The sequence below is a fragment of the Oncorhynchus gorbuscha genome, linkage group LG06 (genome assembly GCF_021184085.1).
Source record: "Oncorhynchus gorbuscha isolate QuinsamMale2020 ecotype Even-year linkage group LG06, OgorEven_v1.0, whole genome shotgun sequence".
In the NCBI taxonomy this organism is placed as follows: Eukaryota; Metazoa; Chordata; class Actinopteri; order Salmoniformes; family Salmonidae; genus Oncorhynchus; species Oncorhynchus gorbuscha.
Genome location: NC_060178.1, coordinates 78,286,453 through 78,310,748, shown reverse-complemented (window position 1 = coordinate 78,310,748; position 24,296 = coordinate 78,286,453). Strand labels below are relative to the sequence as shown.

The 24,296-nt window shown below is 41.9% G+C and overlaps 2 protein-coding genes across 5 annotated transcripts in view; one reads left to right on the top strand and one right to left on the bottom strand.

Annotated features, from left to right (window-relative positions):
• The window catches only part of LOC124038369 (cell division cycle and apoptosis regulator protein 1-like), a 33,728-nt gene extending 24,678 nt beyond the window's left edge, over positions 1-9,050 (bottom strand). The window contains exons 1-8 of one of the 3 annotated variants that reach the window (XM_046354174.1): positions 8,994-9,050; positions 7,340-7,503; positions 4,616-4,794; positions 3,424-3,591; positions 638-667; positions 459-488; positions 273-302; positions 74-106 (exon numbers count right to left, since the gene is read on the bottom strand). In XM_046354174.1, the coding sequence (XP_046210130.1) occupies positions 74-106; positions 273-302; positions 459-488; positions 638-667; positions 3,424-3,591; positions 4,616-4,794; positions 7,340-7,451 (582 nt within the window). In that variant the 5' untranslated portion in view covers positions 7,452-7,503; positions 8,994-9,050. The remainder of the gene's footprint in view (positions 1-73; positions 107-272; positions 303-458; positions 489-637; positions 668-3,423; positions 3,592-4,615; positions 4,795-7,339; positions 7,504-8,993) is intronic. The other 2 variants (XM_046354175.1, XM_046354176.1) reach the window with 2 other exon arrangements.
• Positions 8,231-24,296, top strand: part of LOC124038370 (transmembrane protein 150A-like) — a 31,337-nt gene continuing 15,271 nt past the window's right edge. Inside the window, exons 1-2 of one of the 2 annotated variants that reach the window (XM_046354178.1) lie at positions 8,231-8,381; positions 21,702-21,917. In XM_046354178.1, the coding sequence (XP_046210134.1) occupies positions 8,347-8,381; positions 21,702-21,917 (251 nt within the window). In that variant the 5' untranslated portion in view covers positions 8,231-8,346. Of the gene's footprint in view, positions 8,382-19,756; positions 19,909-21,701; positions 21,918-24,296 lie in introns of those variants that run through there. The other variant, XM_046354177.1, reaches the window with a different exon arrangement.

The following is a 24,296-nucleotide window of genomic DNA, read 5'->3' as shown; positions in this document are numbered from 1 at the left end:
TTAAGTGGCAATACTTTTTCTGAAAGGTGCATTAAATTTACAAGAGAGACAAGTTTGTTCCTAATTAGCCTACCTGTGAAAGCAGTGCTTGCTGGGGCTGGGGGAGCTGTGGAGAGAATGATAGATAGATAGAAAGAGAATACAGAGAAAGAGAACAGTTACCACTGTGCGTATATAGAATAGAGTACATTCCACACCCCAGCACCAAGCATGAAGTGCCTTGTGATTTGAATGATTTGACTGTGCTGCGACTGCGAGCCGTTGCTGCTTACCCCGTATAAGTCTGTATGCTGTTGATGTTGCTAAAGAGACAGGGTACACAAACACGCAGAAATGGCAATAAGTATTTCATTGGGTCAACTATACATTTGTTGATTGATAGATATCATCAGTATGGCTTTTCTCAAATCAAGGCCATTCAAAGTTGTCTGTGCGAGTTGCAAACATCAATAATTTACCCCGTATGAGTCTGTATGTTGTTGATGTTGCTGAAGAGACGGGATACACACACGCAGAAATTGCAATAAGTATTTCATTGAGTAAATAATACATTTGTTGATTGATACATATGAGTATAGCCTTTTTAAAATCAAGGCGATTCAGAGTTGTCTGTGTGAGTTGCACATCAATAATTTACCCCGTATGAGTCTGTATGTTGTTGATGTTGCTGAAGAGACGGGGTACACACACAAATGCAGAAATTGCAATAAGTCTTTCATTGAATAAACATTACATTGTTTGATTGACACATATCAAGTGACCAGCTTTAGTGAGGTATTTAAGATGTGTTGAACATCAATAATTTGCACCAAAAAAAAAAATCTTAGAGAATGCAGCACAGGAGGCTGCAGAGGGGAGGACGGCTCATAATGATGTCTGGAACGATGCAAACGGAATGGCATCGAACACCTGGAAACCATGTCTGATGTACAGTTGAAGTAGGAAGTTTACATAAGCTTAGGTTGGAGTCATTAAAACTAGTTTTTCAACCACTCCACAAAATTCTTGTTAACAAACTATAGTTTTGGCAAGTCAGTTAGGACATCTACTTTGTGCATGACACAAGTCATTTTTCTAACAATTGTTTACAGACAGATTATTTCACTTATAATTGGGGCGGCAGGGTAGCCTAGTGGTTAGAGCGTTGGACTAGTAACCGGAAGCTTGCAAGATCAAACCCCTGAGCTGACATGGTACAAATCTGTCGTTCTGCACCTGAACAGGCAGTTAACCCGCTGTTCCTAGGCCATCATTGAAAATAAGAATTTGTTCTTAACTGACTTGCCTGGTTAAATAAAGGTAAAATAAAATAAAAATGTATAATTCACTGTATCCAGTGGGTCAGAAGTTTACATACACTAAGTTGACTGTGCCTTTAAACAGCTTGGAAAATTCCAGAAAATTATGTCATGGCTTTAGAAGCTTCTGATAGGCTAATTGACATTATTTGAGTCAATTGGAGGTGTACCTGTGGATGTATTTCAAGGCCTACCTTCAAACTCAGTGCCTCTTTGCTTGACATCATGGGAAAATCAAAAGAAATCAGCCAAGACCTCAGAAAAATAATTGTAGACCTCCACAAGTCTGGTTCATCCTCTGGAGCAATTTCCAAATGCCTGAAGGTACCACATTAATCTGTACAAACAATAGTACGCAAGTACAAACACCATGGGACCACACAGCCGTCACACCGCTCAGGAAGGAGACGCGTTCTGTTTCCTAGAGATTAATGTACTTTGGTGCGTAAAGTGCAAATCAATCCCAGAACAGCAGCAAAGGACATTGTGAAGATGCTGGAGGAAACAGGTACAAAAGTATCTATATCCACAGTATAACGAGTCCTATAATTGACATAACCTGAAAGGCCGCTCAGCAAGGAAGAAGTCACTGCTCCAAAACTGCCATAAAAAAGCCTATGTTAGCAACTGCACATGGGGACAAATATTGTACTTTTTGGAGAAATGTCCTCTGATCTGATGAAACAAAAATATAACTGTTTGGCCATAATGACTATAGTTATGTTAGGAGGAAAAATAGGGAGGCTTGCAAGCCAAAGGACACCATACCAACCGTGAAGCACGGGGGTGGCAGCATCATGTTGTGTGGGTGCTCTGCTGCAGGAGGGACTGGTGCACTTCACAAAATAGATGGCACCATGAGGTAGGAAAATAATATGGATATATTGAAGCAAAATCTCAAGACATCAGTCAGGAAGTTAAAGCTTGATCGCAAATGGGTCTTCCAAATGGACAATGACCTCAAGCATGCTTCCAAAGTTGTGGCAAAATGGCTTAAGGACAACAAAGTCAAGGAATTGGAGTGGCCATCACAAAGTCCTGACCTCAACCCTATAGAAAATTTGTGGGCAGAACTGAAAAAGCATGTGCGAGCAAGGAGGCCTACAAACCTGATTCAGTTACACCAGCTCTGTCAGGAGGAATGGGCCAAAATTCACCCAGTTTATTACGGGAAGCCTGTGGAAGGCTACCCAAAGTGTTTGACCCAAGTTTAAATGGTTTAAGGCAGTGCTACCAAATACTAATTGAGTGTATGTAAACTTCTGACCCACTGGGAATGTGATGAAAGAAATAAAAGCTTAAATAAATCACTCTACTATTATTCTGACATTTCACACTCTTAAAATAAAGTGGTGAACCTAACTGACCTAAGACAGGACATTTTTACTAGGATTAAATGTCAGGAATTGTAAAAACTGAGTTAATGTATTTGGTGTATGTAAACTTCCGAATTCAACTGTATTTGATATCATTCCACTGATTCTGCTCCAGTCATTACCACAAGCCCGTCCTTCCCAATTAAGGTGCCACCAACCGCCTGTGGAATGTAGTACAAGACAACTACTACATAGGTCAAAGAGAACAAGAGGGAAAACTATGCTGCAGAGTCTAGCCTCTAAAAAATCTGATTTGACAAACACTGATGCCATTTTCTTTTATCTAAGTGAAACCCATTTGACAATGAAAGCCTGTGACTGAGTGAGTGAGAGGTCTAACTGACGTGATATGAACTAGCTGCTCTGGGTTAGAACACTGTGTTCTTAAAGTGGGTTAAAGTTCTGGAACATTGCCCAGTTCGACAGTATTGCTGACAAGCTCTAATTCGTTTACAAACCAAGCAGCAAAAACATGCATCAAACCCCCAACAACAGAGCACTACTCCAGATAAGACCAGGTGGCATTCTCAAAGCCTTTATAACCACAGAATATTTTGTATAACTAATAAGGAAAGATATGTGCTCATCAGGTGAAATTGAAGACATTACGAATTCCAGATTGATCGTCATATGAACTAACATCAGGGGCAAAACTCAAAACACATCAGGTCAATAGCTTCTAAGTGAAACTTCATCCTATTCAACCGAGAACAGGGTATTTCACTTGGTGTAATGGCCACGTGTCTCACCTGATGGGGTACATTGTAGAGCTGCTGAGGAGGCGGCTGCTGAGGAGGCGGCTGTTGTTGTTGCTGCTGCTGCTGCTGCTGTTGCTGCTGCTGTTGTTGCTGATGTTGTTGTTGTTGCTGCTGTTGCTGCTGCTGCTGATACTGCTGCAAGGCCGAGTTGATTTGAGACTAAAACAATAAGTGCGATGAGACAGAAAGAAAAAGTTAAAATGACTTGATGTTGCTTTGAAGGGAAGACCATTTACTAAACAGTTAGTGACTTCATACTCAATCACAGCGATGAGAAAAACAGACTTTCACACAGAATCTAAAGAATATGTTGTTCACACTGATCTGTCTCATGGTGTGGGGGTGTTCATCAGTTGATCACCCACAAATCAGAACATGAGAACAGGTTTTCCAACATCACAGCTCCTTCAAGTCTTGTGAGGTTTGGCCAATCTCTGTACCTCGGTGGTTCCCAAACCAGTTTGTCTGACCAAAATAATGCTCCCTAGCTAACGTTATTCTTTGTTTCCCAGTACCGTTTGCTCTTCTAGTTAGAGCCTAATGTTAGCTAGCTAATATTGAACCTGGTTGGTTAGCTCTTAGCACTTTTTTCATTGTTGTTTAACTAGCTAACATTAGCTGGCTGGCTCATTTGCTAACATTACGTGGCTTGTGTACAACACCTGCTGAATATGGCTGATGTCAGTAAACGTCTGCAAAAAAGCGTAATTAAATTGTTGCCAGCAGAGCTGGTTAGGCTGTTTTCATGTTATCCAGAGGTAAACAAATCATGGGCCAGTGCGTCAAGTGTGCACTCCAAGAGCGAAACAAGATGGGTGGGGCTAAAGCTTAAGAGGGTGTGAACGATGCTGAATGGGTGTAGACAAAAAGAGCTAGATACCAAAACATTCAAAGGTGATTTTCTCAAAAGTGAGTTTACAAGTTCATCAACTTTCAAAGCAGAATTACTTTCCCATTGTTCCTCAAATGCAGTGTATAATAAACCATTTTGTAGCTCTGAGTCTCTACTTTTATCCGCTCTAAGTCTACTTTTATCCAATGTAAAAAAAAACACCATTCCACATTTTGTTACATAAGACCGAATCCAGGTGGTGAGTCACAAATATTATCATATTCTGTTAAAGAATATTTAGCTGCATTGTGCCTAGCAGAACACTGCCCAGCTGACCCTAGCGTAGCTCACCTGTTGTAGTGCTGCAGCGGCGGCAGCTGCGGCTTGCTGCTGCAGGGCTGCAGTCTGTTGGGATAGCTGGTAGTTGGAGGCGGACGACTGGGAGTTGAGGGAGGCTGCAGACAGGGCCGATTGCTGGGAGTACATAGAGGGAGACGCACCCAGGAGAGACGGCTGCTGCACACCTAGAGCTGCAGGGGAGAGATGGGTGTGGGAATAGAAGAATGCATAAAGAGTGGTGTTAAGATGTATGGCAAGTGAGAGGAATGGAGTGATAGCCGGCAGAACGAGAAACAGAAAACAAATGACGGGAGAGAGAAATAAAAAAAGTATAGTACTTTGAATATCCAGCGGACTAATCTGAACCCGCTCCATCACAAACTTTGCCAAAGAGATCAGTGAGATTCAGTTTGCTTCAAGCACTGTACACTCAACCCAGGGTTACCGTTATCCGGTAATAGCAAGCCTTTGTCCCAAAAAATAATAATAGAAAAATCGATAAATAAAATTGACCCCAGCCAATTTGCGAAATAATGCTTTTCACCCATTTATTGATGGAAATACCAGTCAATGTAAATACATGTGAGTGGTCATGCTTATCGGTACATTTGCCTAATTTAGTGGAATTAAATTGGTGCACAGTATATTCTTTATGCATCTTATTTATCACACGCGTAGGCCTACAGCAAACATATACAGAGCCGTTGAACAGAAAATCAGTCAGCAGCAAAAGCTGCTGCTACAGCATCTCAAACAGCAAACATAGGCAACGGAAGTCAGGCTTCATCAGCGCATCACACACCACTTTGCAATGAGCTGGAGACAGTATCATTTTGAAAACATAAACTTAATTGTTTGAAACCTGAACATTTTAATACATATTATCAGGCATGTCTTATCAGCTTCAAAATGTGTAGCCTAGACAACTTTAGTTCATTGTCCAGTAGCCAAATTATTTTCTCTGTCACATGAAACCACTTGCACGAGCGGTGTCCTTTTGATAATGGTGTTTTCCTGCTAATTGCATTATGGAACGAACATTAGTGCGTAGTCTAATGCCTTGTGCACATTGTTGCGCTTATAATGTTAAGAACATTATACATTTTAAGATAAACGTTCTGATCTATTGCATCACTCATTGCTTAGATGTGGATGTCAATTAAGGCAGCCCCCCACACCTCTCTGATTTAGAGGGGTTGGGTTAAATGCGGAAGACACGTTTTAGTTGAATGCATTCAGTTGTACAACTGACTAGGTATCCCCCTTTCCATTTTTTATTTAATTTTAATTTCTTTAATGTAGCCTAGGTCTACTGGTTGTATGAATTTGAAATCCATCGTCCCACAACTGTCCCAAAGTCTGGAATAGGCCATTTCTTTCTCCACCAGCTGGCCAAAAAAATGTGTCAACTTTTACTATGGGGGATAGTAGATTGACATAGAATAACTGTCCACATTTACTAGCCTAACATCTTAAAAGTGCACATGAGAATTTCGTAGGAAAGACCGCACATGTCCTCAACATTCATGCTCTGTTAATCCTTAAGTGTCTAAGCTGGGGGTTCGGTCTACTAAGAGAACATATGGAATTCTTCAGATAGCTAAATGATCCTTGGGGCGGCAGGGTAGCATAGAGGTTAGAGCGTTGGACTAGTAACCGGAAGGTTGCAAGTTCAAATCCCCGAGCTGACAAGGTACAAATCTGTCGTTCTGCCCCTGAACAGGCAGTTAACCCAGGCCGTCATTGAAAATAAGAATTTGTTCTTAACTGACTTGCCTAGTTAAATAAAGGTCAAATTTTTAAAAATCCTTGGTATGACTACATGACATAGAATATTAGGACCCCTTAAGGTATATATATATTTAAAATTTGATGAAACAGCATTTACCTTACTGCTATTATCCCATAGAAAAACATTGAATAAAGCATGCTGATAAACATGGATAAATATAGAGTAAAACAAAATAATTCAAAAAATGAAGTTCTGAAAGATTGACATGTTTTTAATCCCTTATTTTAGGCACAAAACTATCTCCATATATACTGTACTTCCATAATTTTTTAAAGCTGGTACCGGGCTACTTTCAGACAAGTCTTGTGAGGCTTGTGGGTGTCCTAGAGCAAAACAACCAACCTGTTCGTGAGAGACTCACCTTTCCTTAGAGGGGGCATATTAGTGTGTAGCCCAAACTGTTCGGACACTACTGACAGAAGTTGGCACATCGGCAGTATCGACTTCAGACAAGTCCTGTGACGTTTCTGGAGGTCGTAGAGTAAAACGGAGAACACCATTGTGTTCGTGGGAGTCATCTTTCTGACGTTATAGACGTTTTCGTGAGAAAACCAATTTTCGGAATGTCTCATAATCTGACAAACACTGCTCTAGCTCTGCCACCTTCACCACAGATGCGGAAGGGCGACATCGGCAGATGCTGTGGGTTGAGACGCAGCCCATGCCAAAAAAACGGATGGATTTTGATGGGAAATGTTTTGTGTTAATTAATATAGACTCTAGGGGGTGAATATGAATTACCATAATCTAAATGTGATTTCTGTCAGTCTTCTGGATGGACACCCTAATCACAAATATCTTGTAAATTAAAATACTGCCGGTCAAATGTCCAGCGTCACATTTTCCTATCTGAAACCCTGCCTCAACCTCACATTAATTGTATCCCACAGATGAGTACAGATTATAGAAGGAAAGGAAGTCATCCAGAAAAATGTCATACTCACAGTGTAGGCTGTTGAGGTCCAGGGACTGTCCTGAGTGGCTGGGCTGGGACACCCCCGTGGCAGTGAACTGAGCCGCCCACGGTGGGTTCTTCTGTCCCCCAAACTGGGCCATGAGTCACGGCTCGAACTTAAGTGTATTGACGGAACTGATTTAGGTTTATATCCTGTCAAAACAACCGGAAACGGGCCTATTTGTATAAGGATTCTTCATTTGACATTGACCTTGCTTTCATTGACCACAAACACAGGCAGCTAGCAACAAAAACAAACAATACAGGAGGAAATTGTTACAGATTTACTTACAGCTAATACAATACCTAGCTAGCTAAATCATATCAGCTAACGTTAGCTTGGCTAATATAGCGTTAAGTTACCACCTTGGCTAAAACAACAACAATGTTGGGCCTCTTGACAGCTGCCTCTACTAGGCGGGATAGAGAGACTAGCAACAACAGAATTAATGGGCAGGTTAGCAAAACGTTCACTGCTGGAAAATGTCGCTTAGTTGGCCAGCTAGCTATCCCTTGATCATGACTCTCAGTTTTATTACATTACACATAAGAGTCATTGGACGAATTCGTCTTCTGTATGGGACCTTTTGTTAACAATTAGAAAGCCTTAGAATTAGAAAAATTAAAATTAATGAATGTGGCATAATATTTAGCCTCTTCAACTCTGATGGCCTCTGGTGGCATTTTCTAAACTACGCATAATATTCTATACTTCAGAACTAAGCTTAGTACTGTTAGAAAGGTGAAACAATGTGTTTACTACAGAGCCTGAGATACAACAGATTCCCAGTTTGTCCACTAGACAGCAGTAGATCACATGATGTCTCTTGGCCACTTTAAAATCAAATTTTATTTGTCACATACACATGGTTAGCAAATGTTAATGCGAGTGTAGCGAAATGCATGTCATGTGCTTCTAGTTCCGACCATGCAGTAAAATCATTTGAGTCACTGTGCTAAAAAGGCTGAATGGATTTCCAAGCCTGACATGTTAAAATGACCCTAGCAATCAGGCCTTTCAAGTTATCGAGGTGAGAAAACATATTTTCATCATTCACGTTTCCTATTGTAAATGGGTGAGAAATCAACGGTGCATGTGGAGGATGCATACAATGTAATGTGGATGGATGGATGGGGGGGGGGTCTTACAAAAGCTGTAGCTTTCAAATGATTTTTACTTTCTATTTTCTGAACAAACATTTTTGGTGGGTACCGTGCTCAAAACTACCGAGTTTTACAGGCCATCTAGCTAATGCACATGCTAGACAATTACAGATATCATCTACCTGGTTAGCCTTTAACTATAAATAGCCATAGGCTAACTAACAACATTTGCTGGGTTACCTTGCAAACGGAGATAAATAGCTAGATAGCTACCTAGTTTGCTATGATGATAGCTAGCTTTGATGATGACTCGTGGGTTTTGTTATCAAAGCAAAGACGACTAGTAAACGTAGCTAACGTTAGCTATAACGAGGCCTACGCAAGGTAACACACGACGCAGCTCTATAAAAGACCGATGGATAGAAAGGTTGATGGGCATTCCAATTTTGCGACAATAATTGCGTTATGCAGTAAGGGAGCATCCAAAATGTTTATTACATTAACAGATAGAGGAAAATATATTGGCCTCATGCCTTTACCTCTGTCCTCTGTTCATTCGCCGGCGGAGATGGAGCAAACACTGTCGCCGCGCATGCGTAGATCAGGGGGCGCGCACGCGCGCTACATACTTTTCTTTGACGACAAAATAACGGTCAGGCAATCTGTGTAATCTTCAGAAAGTATTCATATCGCTTGATTTATTCCATATTTTGCTGTGTTACGGCCTGAATTCAAATTTGATAAAAACATTTTTTTAATTCTCGACCACCTACACAAATACCCCATAATACAGTTACAGGCAGTTAACCCACTGTTCCTAGGCCGTCATTGAAAATCAGAATTTGTTCTTAACTGACTTGAGTAGTTAAATAAAGGTAAAATAAACAATAATGACCAGGTGAAAACGTTTGTAGAAATGTTTGCAAATTGCAAATTTATTGAGAAGTAAATACAGAAATATCTCATTTACATAAGCATTCACACCCTGAGCCAACAAATGTCAGTCACTTTTGGCAGCGATTACAGCCGTGCCTTTTTCTGGGTATGTCTAACATCTTTGCACATCTGGATTGTACAATATTTCCACATTCTTTTAAAAAACTATTCAGAATCTGTCAAGTTGGTTGTTGATTATTGTTAGACAGCCATTTAAGTCTTGCCATAAATAAATAAATACAGTAGGGGAAGCGGTAGTTGTTTGGGCTAAATTATAGATGGGCTATGTACAGGTGCAGTCATCTGTGAGCTGCTCTGACAGCTGGTGCTTAAAGCTAGTGAGGGAGATAAGTGTTTCCAGTTTCAGAGATTTTTGTAGTTCCTTCCAGTCATTGGCAGCAGAGAACTGGAAGGAGAGGCGGCCAAATGAAGAATTGGTTTTGGGGGTGACCAGAGAGATATACCTGCTGGACAGCGTGCTACAGGCGGGTGCTGCTATGGTGACCAGCGAGCTGAGATAAGGGGTGACTTTACCTGGCAGGGTCTTGTAGATGACCTGGAGCCAGTGGGCTTGGCGACGAGTATGAAGCGAGGGCCAGCCAATGTGAGCATACAGGTCGCAGTGGTGGGTGGGTAGTATATGGGGCTTTGGTGACAAAACGGATGGCACTGTGATAGACTGCATCCAATTGATTGAGTAGGGTATTGGAGGATATTTTGTAAATGACATCGCCGAAGTCGAGGATCGGTAGGATGGTCAGTTTTACGAGGGTATGTTTGGCAGCATGAGTGAAGGATGCTTTGTTGCGAAATAGGAAGCCAATTCTAGATTTAACTTTGGATTAGAGATGTTTGATGTGAGTCTGAAAGGAGAGTTTACAGTCTAACCAGACACCTAGGTATTTGTAGTTGTCCACATATTCTAAGTCAGAACCGTCCAGAGTAGTGATGCTGGACGGGAGGGCAGGTGCAGGCAGTGATCGGTTGAAGAGCATGCATTTAGTTTTACTTGTATTTAAGAGCAGTTGGAGGACACGGAGAGTTGTATGGCATTGAAGCTCGTGTGGAGGGTTGTTAACACACTGTCCAAAGAAGGGCTAGAAGTATACAGAATGGTGTCGTCTGCGGAGAGGTGGATCAGAGACTCACCAGCAGCAAGAGCGACATCATTGATGTATACAGAGAAGAGAGTCGGCCCAAGAATTGAACCCTGTGGCACCCCCATAAAGACTGCCAGAGGCCCGTATAACAGGCCCTCCGATTTGACACACTGAACTCTATCAGATAAGTAGTTGGTGAACCAGGCGAGGCAATAATTTGAGAAACCAAGGCTATCGAGTCTGCTGATGAGGTTACAATGAGTGTGTCTGCCGATGAGTCTAACGATGAGTCTGCCGATTTACTGAGTTACAGTTCATATAAGGAAATCAGTCAATTCAAATAAATTAATTAGACCCTAATTTATGGATTTCACATTACTGGGAATACAGATAACTTATTTTTTTAAAGTAGGGGTGTGGATCAGAAAACCAGTCAGTATCTGGTGTGTTCACCATTTGCCTCATGCAGCGCGAAATCTCCTTTGCATAGAGTTGATCAGGCTGTTGATTGTGGCCTGTAGAATGTTGTCCCACTGCTCTTCAATGGCTGTGCAAAATTACTGGATATTGGCGGTAACTGGAACACGCTGTCGTACATGTCGATCCAGAGCATCCCAAATATGCTCAATAGGTGACATATCTGGTGAGTATGCAGGTCATGGAAGAACTGGCACATTTTCAGCTTCTGGGAATTGTGTACAGATCCTTGCGACGAAGGGCCATGCCCTATCATGCTGAAACATGAGGTGATGGTGGTGGATGAATGGCACGACAATGGGCCTCAGGATCTCGTTACAGTGTCTCTGTGCATTCAAATTGAAATTGATAATAAATCAATCGTGTTCGTATGCCTGCCCATACCATAACCCCACCTCCACTATAAGGCACTCTGTTCACAACGCTGACATAAGCAAACTGCTCACCCACACAAAGCCATTACCTGCAATCTGCCCAGTACAGTTGAAACCGGGACTCATTCGTGAAGAGCACACTTCTCCCCCGTGCCAGTGGCCATCGAAGGTGAGCATTAGTCCACTGAAGTCGGTTACGACACCAACCTGCAGTCAGGTAAAGACCCCGGTGAGGAAGATGAGCACGCAGCTGAGCTTCTCTGAGACAGCTTCCGGCAGTTTGTGCAGCTGTCCGCGTGGCCGGATGTGGAGGTCCTGGGCTGGCGTGGTTACGCGTGGTCGGTGTTTGTGAGGCTGGTTGGACGTACTGCCAAATTCTCTAAAACGACATTGGAGGCAGCTTATGGTTGATAAATTAACATTACATTCTCTGGCTACAGCTCTGGTGGACATCCCTGAAGTCAGCATGTCAATTGCATGCTCCCTCATTGTGATATGTGACACAACTGAACATTTTAGTGGCCTTTTATTGTCCCCAGAACAAAGTGCACCTGTGTAATGATCATGCTGTTTAATCAGCTTCTTTATATGCCACACCTATTCAGGTGGATCGATTCTCTTGGCTCACTAACAGGGATGTAAATAAATTTGTGGCCAAAATTTTAGAGAAATACGTTTTTTTGTGTGCAGGGGAAATATCTGGGATCTTTTATGCCTGATGAAGACCTTAGTGTCGAAACGTTGTTATAAATAAATATCACCTGGGAGCATGAGCAGCAGTGTGCAGCGTTTTCCATTCATTTGCCATCTTTTATTTCAACTCATGAAATATGGGACCAACACTTTACATGTTTTGTTTATATACAGTGGGGCAAAAAAGTATTTAGTCAGCCATTAATTGTGCAAGTTCTCCCACTTAAAAAGATGAGAGGCCTGTAATTTTCATCATACATACACTTCAACTATGACAGACAAAATGAGAAAAAAATCCAGAAAATCACATTGTAGGATTTTTTAATGAATTTATTTTCATATTGTGGTGGAAAATAAGTATTTATTAAAAATCCTACAATGTGATTTTCTGGATTCTTTTTCTCGTTTTGTCTGTCATAGTTGAAGTGTACCTATGATGAAAATTACAGGCCTCTCATCTTTTTAAGTAGGAGAACTTGCACTGACTAAATACTTTTTTGCCCCACTGTATATTTTTCAATGTATGAAGAGTGGTACTCAGTGATGTGTTGTGTTGGGCCCAAACATAACACTTTGTATTCAGGACATTTTTTGCACTTTAGTGCATGATTTGGAATCTTTATTCTGTACAAGCTTCCTTCTTTTCACTCTGTCATTTATGTTATTATTGTGGCTTAACTACAATGTTGATCCATCCTCAGTTATGTCCTATCACTGCCATTAAATTATATAACTGCTTTAAAGTCACCATTGGCTTCATGGTGAAATGACTGAGCGGTTTCCTTCCTCTCCGGCAACTAAGTTAGGAAGGATGCCTGCATCACTTTGTAGTGACCGGGTGTATTGATACACCATCCAAAGTGTAAGTAATAATTTACCATGCTCAAAGGGATATTTATTGTCTGTTTTTTTACCCATCTACCAATAGGTGCCCTTCTTTTTGAGACATTTGAAAACCTCCCTGGTCTTAGTGGTTGAATCTTTGTTTGAAATTCACTGCTTGACTGAGAGACCTTACAGATACTTGTATGTGTGGGGTACAGAGATGAGGTAGTCATTCAAATGTCATGTTAAACACTATTGCACACAGTAAGTCCATGTAACTTATTATGTGACTTGTTAAGCACATTTTTACTCCTGAACTTATTGCTATAACAAAGGGGTGTAACATTTTCTAAAAACATAATTCCACTTTGACATTATGGGGTATTTTGTGTAGTCCAGTGACACAATCTATATTTAATTAATTTTAAATTCAGGCTGTAATACAACAAAATGTGGAAAAAGTCAAGGGGTGTGAATTCTTTCTAACTACTCAAATGGGGTCAGGTCTATGTACAGGTGTAGTGTATTTTACGGTCATGACTCATGACTATTCGGCCCCTTTGAACTTTGCGACCTTTTGCCATATTTCAGGCTTCAAACATAAAGATATAAAACTGTATTTTTTTGTGAAGAATCAACAACAAGTGGGACACAATCGTGAAGTGGAACGACATTTATTGTATATTTCAAACTTTTTTAACAAATCAAAAACTGAAAAATTGGGCGTGCAAAATTATTCAGCCCCTTTACTTTCAGTGCAGCAAACTCTCTCCAGAAGTTCAGTGAGGATCTCTGAATGATCCAATGTTGACCTAAATGACTAATGATGATAAATACAATCCACCTGTGTGTAATCAAGTCTCCGTATAAATGCACCTGCACTGTGATAGTCTCAGAGGTCCGTTAAAAGCGCAGAGAGCATCATGAAGAACAAGGAACACACCAGGCTGGTCCGAGATACTGTTGTGAAGAACTTTAAAGCCGGATTTGGATACAAAAAGATTTCCCAAGCTTTAAACATCCCAAGGAGCACTGTGCAAGCGATAATATTGAAATGGAAGGAGTATCAGACCACTGCAAATCTACCAAGACTTGGCCGTCCCTCTAAACTTTCAGCTCATACAAGGAGAAGACTGATCAGAGATGCAGCCAAGAGGCCCATGATCACTCTGGATGAACTGCAGAGATCTACAGCTGAGGTGGGAGACTCTGTCCATAGGACAACAATCAGTCTTATATTGCACAAATCTGGCCTTTATGGAAGAGTGGCAAGAAGAAAGCCATTTCTTAAAGATATCCATAAAAAGTGTCATTTAAAGTTTGCCACAAGCCACCTGGGAGACACACCAAACATGTGGAAGAAGGTGCTCTGGTCAGATGAAACCAAAATTGAACTTTTTGGCAACAATGCAAAACGTTATGTTTGGCGTAAAAGCAACACAGCTCATCACCCTGAACACACCATCCCCACTGTCAAACATGGTGGTGGCAGCATCATGGTTTGGGCTTGGTTTTCTTCAGCAGGGACAGGGAAGATGGTTAAAATTGATGGGAAGATGGATGGAGCCAAATACAGGACCATTCTGGAAGAAAACCTGATGGAGTCTGCAAAAGACCTGAGACTGGGACGGAGATATGTCTTCCAACAAGACAATGATCCAAAACATAAAGCAAAATCTACAATGGAATGGTTCAAAAATAAACATATCCAGGTGTTAGAATGGCCAAGTCAAAGTCCAGACCTGAATCCAATTGAGAATCCGTGGAAAGAACTGAAAACTGCTGTTCACAAATGCTCTCCATCCAACCTCACTGAGCTCGAGCTGTTTTGCAAGGAGGAATATGAAAACATTTCAGTCTCTCGATGTGCAAAACTGATAGAGACATACCCCAAGCGACTTACAGCTGTAATCGCAGCAAAAGGTGGTGCTACAAAGTATTAACTTAAGGGGGCTGAATAATTTTGCACGCCCAATTTTTCAGTTTTTGATTTGTTAAAAAAGTTTGAAATATCCAATAAATATCGTTCCACTTCATGATTGTGTCCCACTTGTTGTTGATTCTTCACAAAAAAATACAGTTTTATATCTTTATGTTTGAAGCCTGAAATGTGGCAAAAGGTCGCAAAGTTCAAGGGGGGCGAATACTTTCACAAGGCACTGTACATGTAGGGAGTTATTACCGGTAACAAGGCTCATCTTCGACCAATGGCTAAATAGTCTAAAGACGAGCAATAAGTGCGACACACACTGGGGGAAAGCTTGAAGTATCATTGCTGCTCTGTTAAACTTGGAGAAAATATTAAATACTGTGTGAGAAATAATAAATACATTATAATTATATGGAAAATATTTCAGTGTACAAAACATCTGCTCTCTCCATGACATAGACTGACCAGGTGAAAGGTATGATCCGTTATTGATGTCACTACCACTTCAACCAGTTGAGATGAAGGGGGGGGAGACAGGTTAAAGGATTTTTAAGTGTTGAGACATTTAAGACATGGATTGTGTATTTGTGTCAATCAGAGGGTGAATGGGCAAAACAAAATATTCAAATGCCTTTGAATGGGGTATGGTAGTCGGTGCCAGGCACATGGGTTTGAGAGTATCAAGAACTGCAACGCTGCTGGGTTTTTCACGCTCAAAAGTTTCCCGTCTGTATCAAGAATGGTCCACCAACCAAAGGACATCCAGGCTGTGTAAGAGGCGGCAGGTAGCCTAGTGGTTAGAGCGTTGGACAAGATCGAATCCCCGAGCCGATAAGGTGAAAATCTGTCGTTCTGCCCCTGAACAAGGCAGTTAACCCACTGTTCCTAGGCCGTCATTGAAAATAAGAATTTGTTCTTAACTGACTTGCCTAGTAAAATAACATGTCAGAGAGACATTTTGATTAGTACCCGTGCAGCTTCAGTTCTCCTCTGTGTGGGTTCATGACCTTCTAGGTGCATCTTGTGTGTGTTCTGTCAGTATCCCTCACTGTCCCTTTGAGATGAGCAAGATGCAAGACTTTGCTCTCACAGTCAGACAGTATCTGCGCATGTGCACGGGTTCACTTCACGCTGTTGACAGCATGACCCACTATGCTGTTTACGTTCTTCATCTATGTTATAGTTGCTGAATCTACCTTTAACAAGTACCCCAGGACCAGTGGAAGGAAAATAGCCCGATAACATTAAAGATCCACCACCATATTTTAGGTTAAGTATGTTTTTTTCTATTGCATATGCATCTTTCTTTCAACACCAAATCCACCACAGGTGTGCATGGCCAAATAGCTCTAATTTCATGTCATCTGACCAAAGCACCAGTTCCAATCCAAGTGCCAATGCCGTTTAGTAAACTCCAGGCATTTACATTGGTTGGATGACATGAAAATAGAGCTCCCTGGCTACGCACACCAGTTGGGGGTTTTGGGTCGAAAGAAAGATGCATATGGTGGTGGATCTTTGATGTTATGGGGTTATTTTCTTCCACTAGTCCTGGGGCCTTTTTGTTTTTTTATTTAGTATATAAATATATATCATTTTTTAATCCCCAATTTCATGACTACGATCTTGTCTTATCGCTCCCCAATGGGCTCGGGAGAGGTTGAGTCATGCGCCCTCAGAAACATGACCCGCCAAACCGCGCTTCTTAACACCAGCCCACTTAACCCGGAAGCCAGCTGCACCAATGTGTCGGAGGAAACACTGAGTGGCACAGCGGTCTAAGGCACTGCATCTCAGTGCGAGATGCGTTTCTACAGACCCTGTTTCGATCCTGGGCTGTATCACAACCGTCCGTGATCGGAGTCCCATAGGGCGGCGCACAATTGGCCCAGCATCGTCCGGGTTAGGGGAGGGTTTGGCCGGGGTAACCCGTCATTGTAAGTAAGAATTTGTTCTTAACTGACTTGCTTAGTTAAATAAAGGTTAAATTAAAAATAAACTGAAGCTGGGCCAATTGTGCACTGCCCTATGGGACTCCCGGTCGCAAACTGCGATGCAGTGCCTTAGACCACTGCGCCACTCGGGAAGCCCCTGGGGCCCTTAAGGTCAACGGCATCATGAACTTTACCCAGTACCAGGACATTTTAACCAAAAACCTGGTTTCTGCTACCATTAGGCTGAAACTTGGCCTAAAAGTGGATCTTCCAGCAAAATAATAACCCCAAGCACATCAAAATCCACAAAATGTTTTAATTGACCACAACATCAACAGTTTGCAATGGCAAGCCTAGTGAAAACCTGTGGTTTGAATTGAAGAGAGCAGTCCATAAGTGCAGATGAATGATATCAAGGATCTTGAAAAATTCTATATGGAGGAATAATCAAAGATCCTTCAATTCTTATTGTTTTCTCTTTCTCTGAGCAGTTGTATCAGTACAAAATAATATCCCATTTTTTGCATACAACAGACAATATTTTAATTATTTATTTTATACTGTAATTTTTGCTCATCTTTATCAACTTTTTCAAATCAATGACAAGGATTGTGCAAGTGCACAATTTGGGAGAATGATGAAAATTTGGACATGGCCCATGAATTGACTCAGAAAATGTAAGTTAAATTGTATTTGTGACATGATCCATTCAGTCATCATGGTCTAATTGCACCCCATATCCCAGAGCAAATGGATAGGGTTGGCAAATGAGGGTTTAAACTTTTGTGTATTTATTGGGTACCTTGGTCACTGTGATGAAGTCAGGGCCATAGAACACACTTTTTACTCCTTCCATTTCAAACAGGTTTCTGTGAAAACCAAGGGGGGGTCAACAAACAGTGGAGAAGCACATTGCACGTTGCAATATATTTTTTTACTTGAGGCATGCACAGAACTGTAGGTTAATCAGTACAGTAAACCTCTAAGAAATATGTTCCTAGAGCACAAATGATTATCTTCGGTTCGAGTTCTCCTACAGCAGTTCATGTACAAATGTCACTGGTTCTCCCACACTCTGAAAAGCAAACAAGCTGATGTTTAGAGAACAAGTTTATTCATACGGTCTGGTTTTGTCATGGTTACTGCTCATTGTTCATATTTCCAATATGGGAAAGATGCACTGAGTACAGCCCAGGGAATAACACATTAAAGCAATTCCACTTGTTTCCAACGTGATCCCCGATGGAATAAACACAATATAGAAAAAAACAGAAAACAACAGTAATCCCTACAGTAAAAATACAACCTGGTATTACACAGCATAGAATAAATACATTTAAAATAAGAGATAGTCAACCGATCCTATTCCCATCATTTGTTATCCCAGACTCTCAAAACATTATACATCAATAAATCTATATTGCTATCAATACAACTGTAACCACAATCATTTGAGCATATAGCTACGGGTAACTGCCAAAATAAAGGAAACATCAACATAAAGTGTCTTAATAGGGAGTTGGGCCACCACAGGCCTCGACATAGATTCTACAAGTGTCTGGAACTCTATTGGAGGCATGTGACACCATTCTTCCACGAGAAATTCCCTCATTTGGTGTTTTGTTGATGGTGGTGGTAGAAAACGCTTTCTCAGGCTCCGCTCCAGAAACTATTCAATGTGGTTGAGATCTGGTGTCAGACACACACACACCCTTTAATCCCACTATGCACTGAGATCTCTTCTTCTAGCCATGGTAACCAAAATGATAGGCAACTGGGCATTGTTATACATGACCCTAAGCATGATGGAATGTTAATTTCTTAATTAACTCGGGAACCAGTGTGCGATGACACAAAAGCATAAAAAAGGCAAGTACATACCTACGTCTCCTGAGTACAAACCTTTGTCCAATCATTTTCTTCTCCTGAATACAAACCAAGTAAAATTACCTATCAATCTACTTGTGCTCTTGAGAACATCAGTCAGCAGTAGTGAGTGCTCTGAAGTCAAGCCAGACCAGGATGAAGTACCTGCAGCTACAGGTGTGGTAGACACTTCCAGTGTTTGCCATGGGAGTCCTGTCACAAATGATTTTGGACCGGTTGGAGTGAGATTTAAGGAAAAAGTGGATTCCTGCTTTTTGGCCAAACCGTACATTGATTCAGGCACGGTAAAGGACAAGCTGCGAGCGGTTACATCTTTGAAAGTTTAGAGAAGTGGAATTGTTGAGATTTGTTCTGTATCCTCTGCCCAGAGGCAGCGGGCGCAGTGCATCACACATCTCGTGGCTCAACCTGTGTCGTGCTCAAAGGGGTGACTGGTGGGTAGCGTTGAGGTGGATCAAATGAAAATGAATATCCCTGGTGTTTGTGACACCCACCTTTTGGTAAGATGTAGACCCAGTGGCAATGCAACTGAGAATATCCTGTCTGTCTTGTTGAACTTTAACAGAGTTTCTACCTGAGAAGGTTAGGTTATATTTGCTATTCTGTGAGGGCCTATGTTCCAAACACGCTACGGTGCTTTAGGTGTCAAGGATTCAGACATGTTGCAGCAGTGTGTAGAAAGGAGATCCCACAATGTGAGAAATGTGCAGAAGGGCATAGTCAATGGGAGTGTAAAGTTGGGTTACAAAAAGCACTGTGTCAACTGCGGGGGCGCCCATGCAGTTGGAGATCCGAAGTGCCCTGTGAGAGAGAGACCGGTTGAGTGGGGCAGAATGTTTCCTATGAGGCAGTGAAGAGACTAGAGGACAGCCTAAAGGTGAGATAATCAACTGGGAGTTCCCCAGTGAGTAGGTCTGAAGAAAGACTCAGAGAGGATGAGTTTTTCAGTAAGGTTGGATATCTTGTGATTATAGCAAAGGTGATCAACTGCACTGCACTGAAGGACTGCAAATCACAGAGCATAGATGTGGTAGTCGCATCGGCAGAAATATTTGGGTGAGAGATTCTAGTGCAGAAGATCTACAAGGAGTTTTGAGAAAAGGGGTTAGATGGTGGTGCAATTTAAGAGTTTCCCCTCCCACTTTTATGGGGGGGACCAAAATGTGCAATCTGCACTCCGACGTGAGAAAGGCAGAAATATGCAACACAGCGTCTAGTCTGCCAGAAATTCACACGAAGAACTCCGGAACCACACCTGTGTGGAAGCACCTGCTTTCAATATACTTTGCATCCAAAATGTACGCAAGTGTTTCCTTTATTTTGGCAGTTACCTGTAGTTCCACTTGTAGGCCTAAAACATAACAACTGTAGCCTTTGAATGTAGTTATTCTAGTTAGTAAATGCGATCAGAAAGAACGGTTTCTCACCTGGCGAACTATGTGGGTACTGTCAGAGGCAGACGTTTTCGGAAGTTCTGGCCAATGTGTATTGTGTGTGGAACTGGTTTATCGTTTTAATTGTAAGCCTTTAACAGACAGGTATGTCATGTATTTAGATGGTCGGACATTCATTCAACAAAGTGAGTTTATCCTTACAAACCCAATCTGTTGGATGAATGTCCGATGGTCTTGAAACATTAACTTGAGACTGTCAAAAAGCAAAGAAACAACAAAGCAGCTAACGTTAGCTACCTATGGTTGTGCAGTGACACTGACTAAGCTAGGGAATGCCTCAATGACCAGACTGCAGAACAAAACGGAATGATTTTTAGTTACCTAGCTAACGTCGTTAGCTACGTCACTCAATCAAGTTGCTGATGACGGGTTTAACGTTAGCTACATAACCGAAGAAGACCCAGGCAAACAGAGTTCTTGTTATACTTCTTGGCCCATCGTGATTGTTGGCTGAACTTTATCATTAATACATTTAGGGAAATTTCAGCTGCGCAACATGAGGATGGGATTAGGCTAGGACCTGGTTTGACATCAACGATGTGGCAGTTAGGGTTTAGCTACTGAACTGAAATCACAGCAAGACTTTCATTAAGTTGGTATACCCAAGTAGAACTCTTAATTTCATAGAAAATGTTTAAACTCAAACCTAAAATGTGCTGTATTTCGTGACCGAATCAACTGTAGAAAACTCGATTTTAAGCGGGCCGCCATGATTTTATTTGTTTTGAAAATGAGGACTCCAGACAGCTGGCTTGACATATCCGGTTTAAAATTGATTCCAATTGCTCCACTGTTCATTAATCGTACGTTTACTAAGTAAATATTCATAGTCATTACAATAAATAAACATAAATTCAACCTATATAGCTAGCTAGATACATTTATAGAAAGTACGAATATTGGCATCTGAACAGCCAGCTACTATTGAGATTAATTAACTGTTGGTTCTGCAGACTATGCAATGATAAACATAAATCAGAATTCTTGCATGTAATGTATTGGGATTTTGTTGCTGGTACTAAAGCAAAATATAGGTATTTAATGTAAATGATCACTGAAGTGGGAATATGTGCGATAAGCTACATAAATAATAATCTCTAAATAACAAGATGTTAAACACAGGAATGACAAGACATGCATTCAATGCAGAACTTCGACAGCCCATTTACTACAAAGCTGCAGTCAATCTCATAATTTACCATAGCGTAAAGTTTGATTTCTGGACAACTTTAATAACACATATTTTTAAACTAATCTGAAAGTTATAGTTTACAGTTCAGTAAAGGAATCTAAGAAACGTATAGTTGGCTAGAGTTCCACACTGCCCCTGGGGAACTAGAGTTTGACCGCTATGCAGTCTACAGTGTGCTATGTAATTTAAAACAAACAGAGAGATAGCGTCGAGAGGGCCCACCCCATGTTTCCTCATGTCTGTCCTCTGACAGGACAAGGTGGTACTCCCTTCCAAAAGGAGTGGCAATATTGGTTAGAACTTTAGTTTCCTCTGCTGCTCTCAAATGGCAGGAATGTTGCCTGGGTGGTGGAAGGTACACAGACAAACTGGTACTACGTCAATCTGCTGGATATACTTGAATGATCTAGTTTGGTAACAGGACATACTTATTGGGATTCTACAGTTACGATGAGGCGTCAGGTTTATGGGTGACTGACTCTGCTGTGGGGGAATCTAGAGGAAGAAATCTTCAAAGTGCCAGAAAGACAGACCGTGTCTGGACCCAGGTCGTCACTACTGTACTTCTGCTGCTGCTCTCACTAAACTACCAAGACATGGTCCTCTGGAGTCTACTCCCCATCTCCCTCTCCTTGGTGTCTCTCATTGGCACATGGGTGACGTAAGTTATATTTATATTTTCTTCTAATGTTTTATAAGATAATAATAACATGTTCTTGAGTTTATTGACTTCGATTTCTCTTCAGCCTGGTCTCATAGACTAGATGTAATTTAGTAAATGTAAATCCGGGACAATCAAATTAGTATGTTACGTTACACTGAGTGTACAAAACATGAGGAACTCTTTCCATGACATAGACTTACCAGGTGAATTCAGGTGAGAGCTATGATCCTTTATTGATGTCACTTGTTAAATCCACTTCAATCAGTGTAGATGAAGGGGAGGAAACAGGTGACATGGACTGTATATCAAATCAAGACAAACTTTATTTGTCACATGCGCCGAATACAACAAGTGCAGACTTTAGCCCTTAACCAACAGTACAGTTCAAGAAGAGTTAAGAAAATATTTACCAAGTAGACTAAAATAAAAAGTAATAATAAAAAAGTAACACAATAAGAATAACAATAACGAGGCTATAAACAAGGGGCACAGGTAGTGAGTCAGTGTGTGGGGGACAGGTTAGTTGAGGTAATCTGTACATGTAGGTGGGGGTGAAGTAACTATGCATAGGTAACAAACAAACAGCGAGTAGCAGCAGTGTACAAAAGGGAGGGGGAGGGTCAATGTAAATTGTCTGGTGGCGATTTGATTAATTGTTCAGCAGTCTTATGGCTTGGGGGTAGAAGGTCTTGAGGAGCCTCTTGGTCCTAGACTTGGTGCTCTGGCACCGCTTGCCATGCAGAGGCAGAGAAAACAGTCTATAACTTGGGTGACTGGAGTCTCTGACAATGTTATGGGCTTTCCTCTGACACCACCTATTATATAGGTCCTTGATGGCAGGAAGCTTGGCCCCAGTGATGTACTGGGCCGTTTGCACTACCCTTTGCCTTAGGGTCAGATGCCGAGCAGTTGCCATACCAGGCGGTGATGCAAGCGGTCAGGATGCTCTCGATGGTGCAGCTGTAGAACCTTTTTGAGGATCTGGGGACCCATGCCAAATCTTTTCAGTCTCCTGAGGGGGAAAGGGTTTTGTTGTGCCCTCTTCATGACTGTCTTGGTATGTTTGGACCATGATAGTTCGTTGGTGATGTGGACACCAAGGAACTTGAAACTCTCTACCCGCTCCACTACAGCCCCGTCGATGTTAATGGGGGCCTGTTCGGCCCGCCTTTTCCTGTAGTCCACAATCAGCTCCTTAGTCTTGTCGTGGGTGAACAGGGAGTACAGGAGGGGACTAAGTACACATCCCTGAGGGGCCCCAGTGTTAAGGATCAGCGTGGCAGATGTGTTGATACCTACCCTTACCAGCTGGGGGCGGCCCATCAGGAAGTCCAGGATCCAGTTGCAGAGGGAGGTGTTTAGTCCCAGGATCCTTAGCTTAGTGATGAGCTCTGAGGATACTATGGTGTTGAATGCTGAGCTGTAGTCAATGAATAGCATTCTCGCATAGGTGTTCCTTTTGCCCAGTTGGGAAAGGGCAATGTGGAGTGCAATAGAGATTGCATCATCTGTGGATCTGTTTGGGCGGTATGCAAATTGGAGTGGGTCTAGGGTTTCTGAGATAATGGTGTTGTTGTGAGCCATTACTAGCCTTTCAAAGCACCTCATGGCTACAGACATGAGTGCTACGGGTCTGTAGTCCCGGATGACTGCCTTGCCTGGTTCACCAATTACTTTGCAGACAGAGTTCAGTGTGTCAAATTGGAGGGCATGCTGTCCGGTCCTCTGGAAGTCTCTATGGGGGTGCCACAGGGTTCAATCCTCGGGCCGACTCTTTTTTTTCTGTATATATCAATGATGTTGCTCTTGCTGCGGGCGATTCCCTGATCCACCTCTACGCAGACGACACCATTCTATATACTTTCAGCCCGTCCTTGGACACTGTGCTATCTAACCTCCAAACGAGCTTCAATGTCATACAACACTCCTTCCGTGGCCTCCAACTGCTCTTAAACGCTAGTAAACCCAAATGCATGCTTTTCAACCGTTCGCTGCCTGCACCCGCACGCCTGACCAGCATCACCAACCTGGATGGTTCCAACCTTGAATATGTGGACATCTATAAGTACCTACGTGTCTGGCTAGACTGTAAACTCTCCTTCCAGACTCATATCAAACATCTCCAATCGAAAATCAAATCAAGGGTCGGCTTTCTATTCCGCAACAAAGCCTCCTTCACTCACGCCGCCAAACTTACCCTAGTAAAACTGACTATCCTACCGATCCTCGACTTCGGCGATGTCATCTACAAAATTGCTTCCAATACTCTACTCAGCAAACTGGATGCAGTTTATCACAGTGCCATCCGTTTTGTCACTAAAGCACCTTATACCACCCACCACTGCGACTTGTACGCTCTAGTCAGCTGGCCCTCGC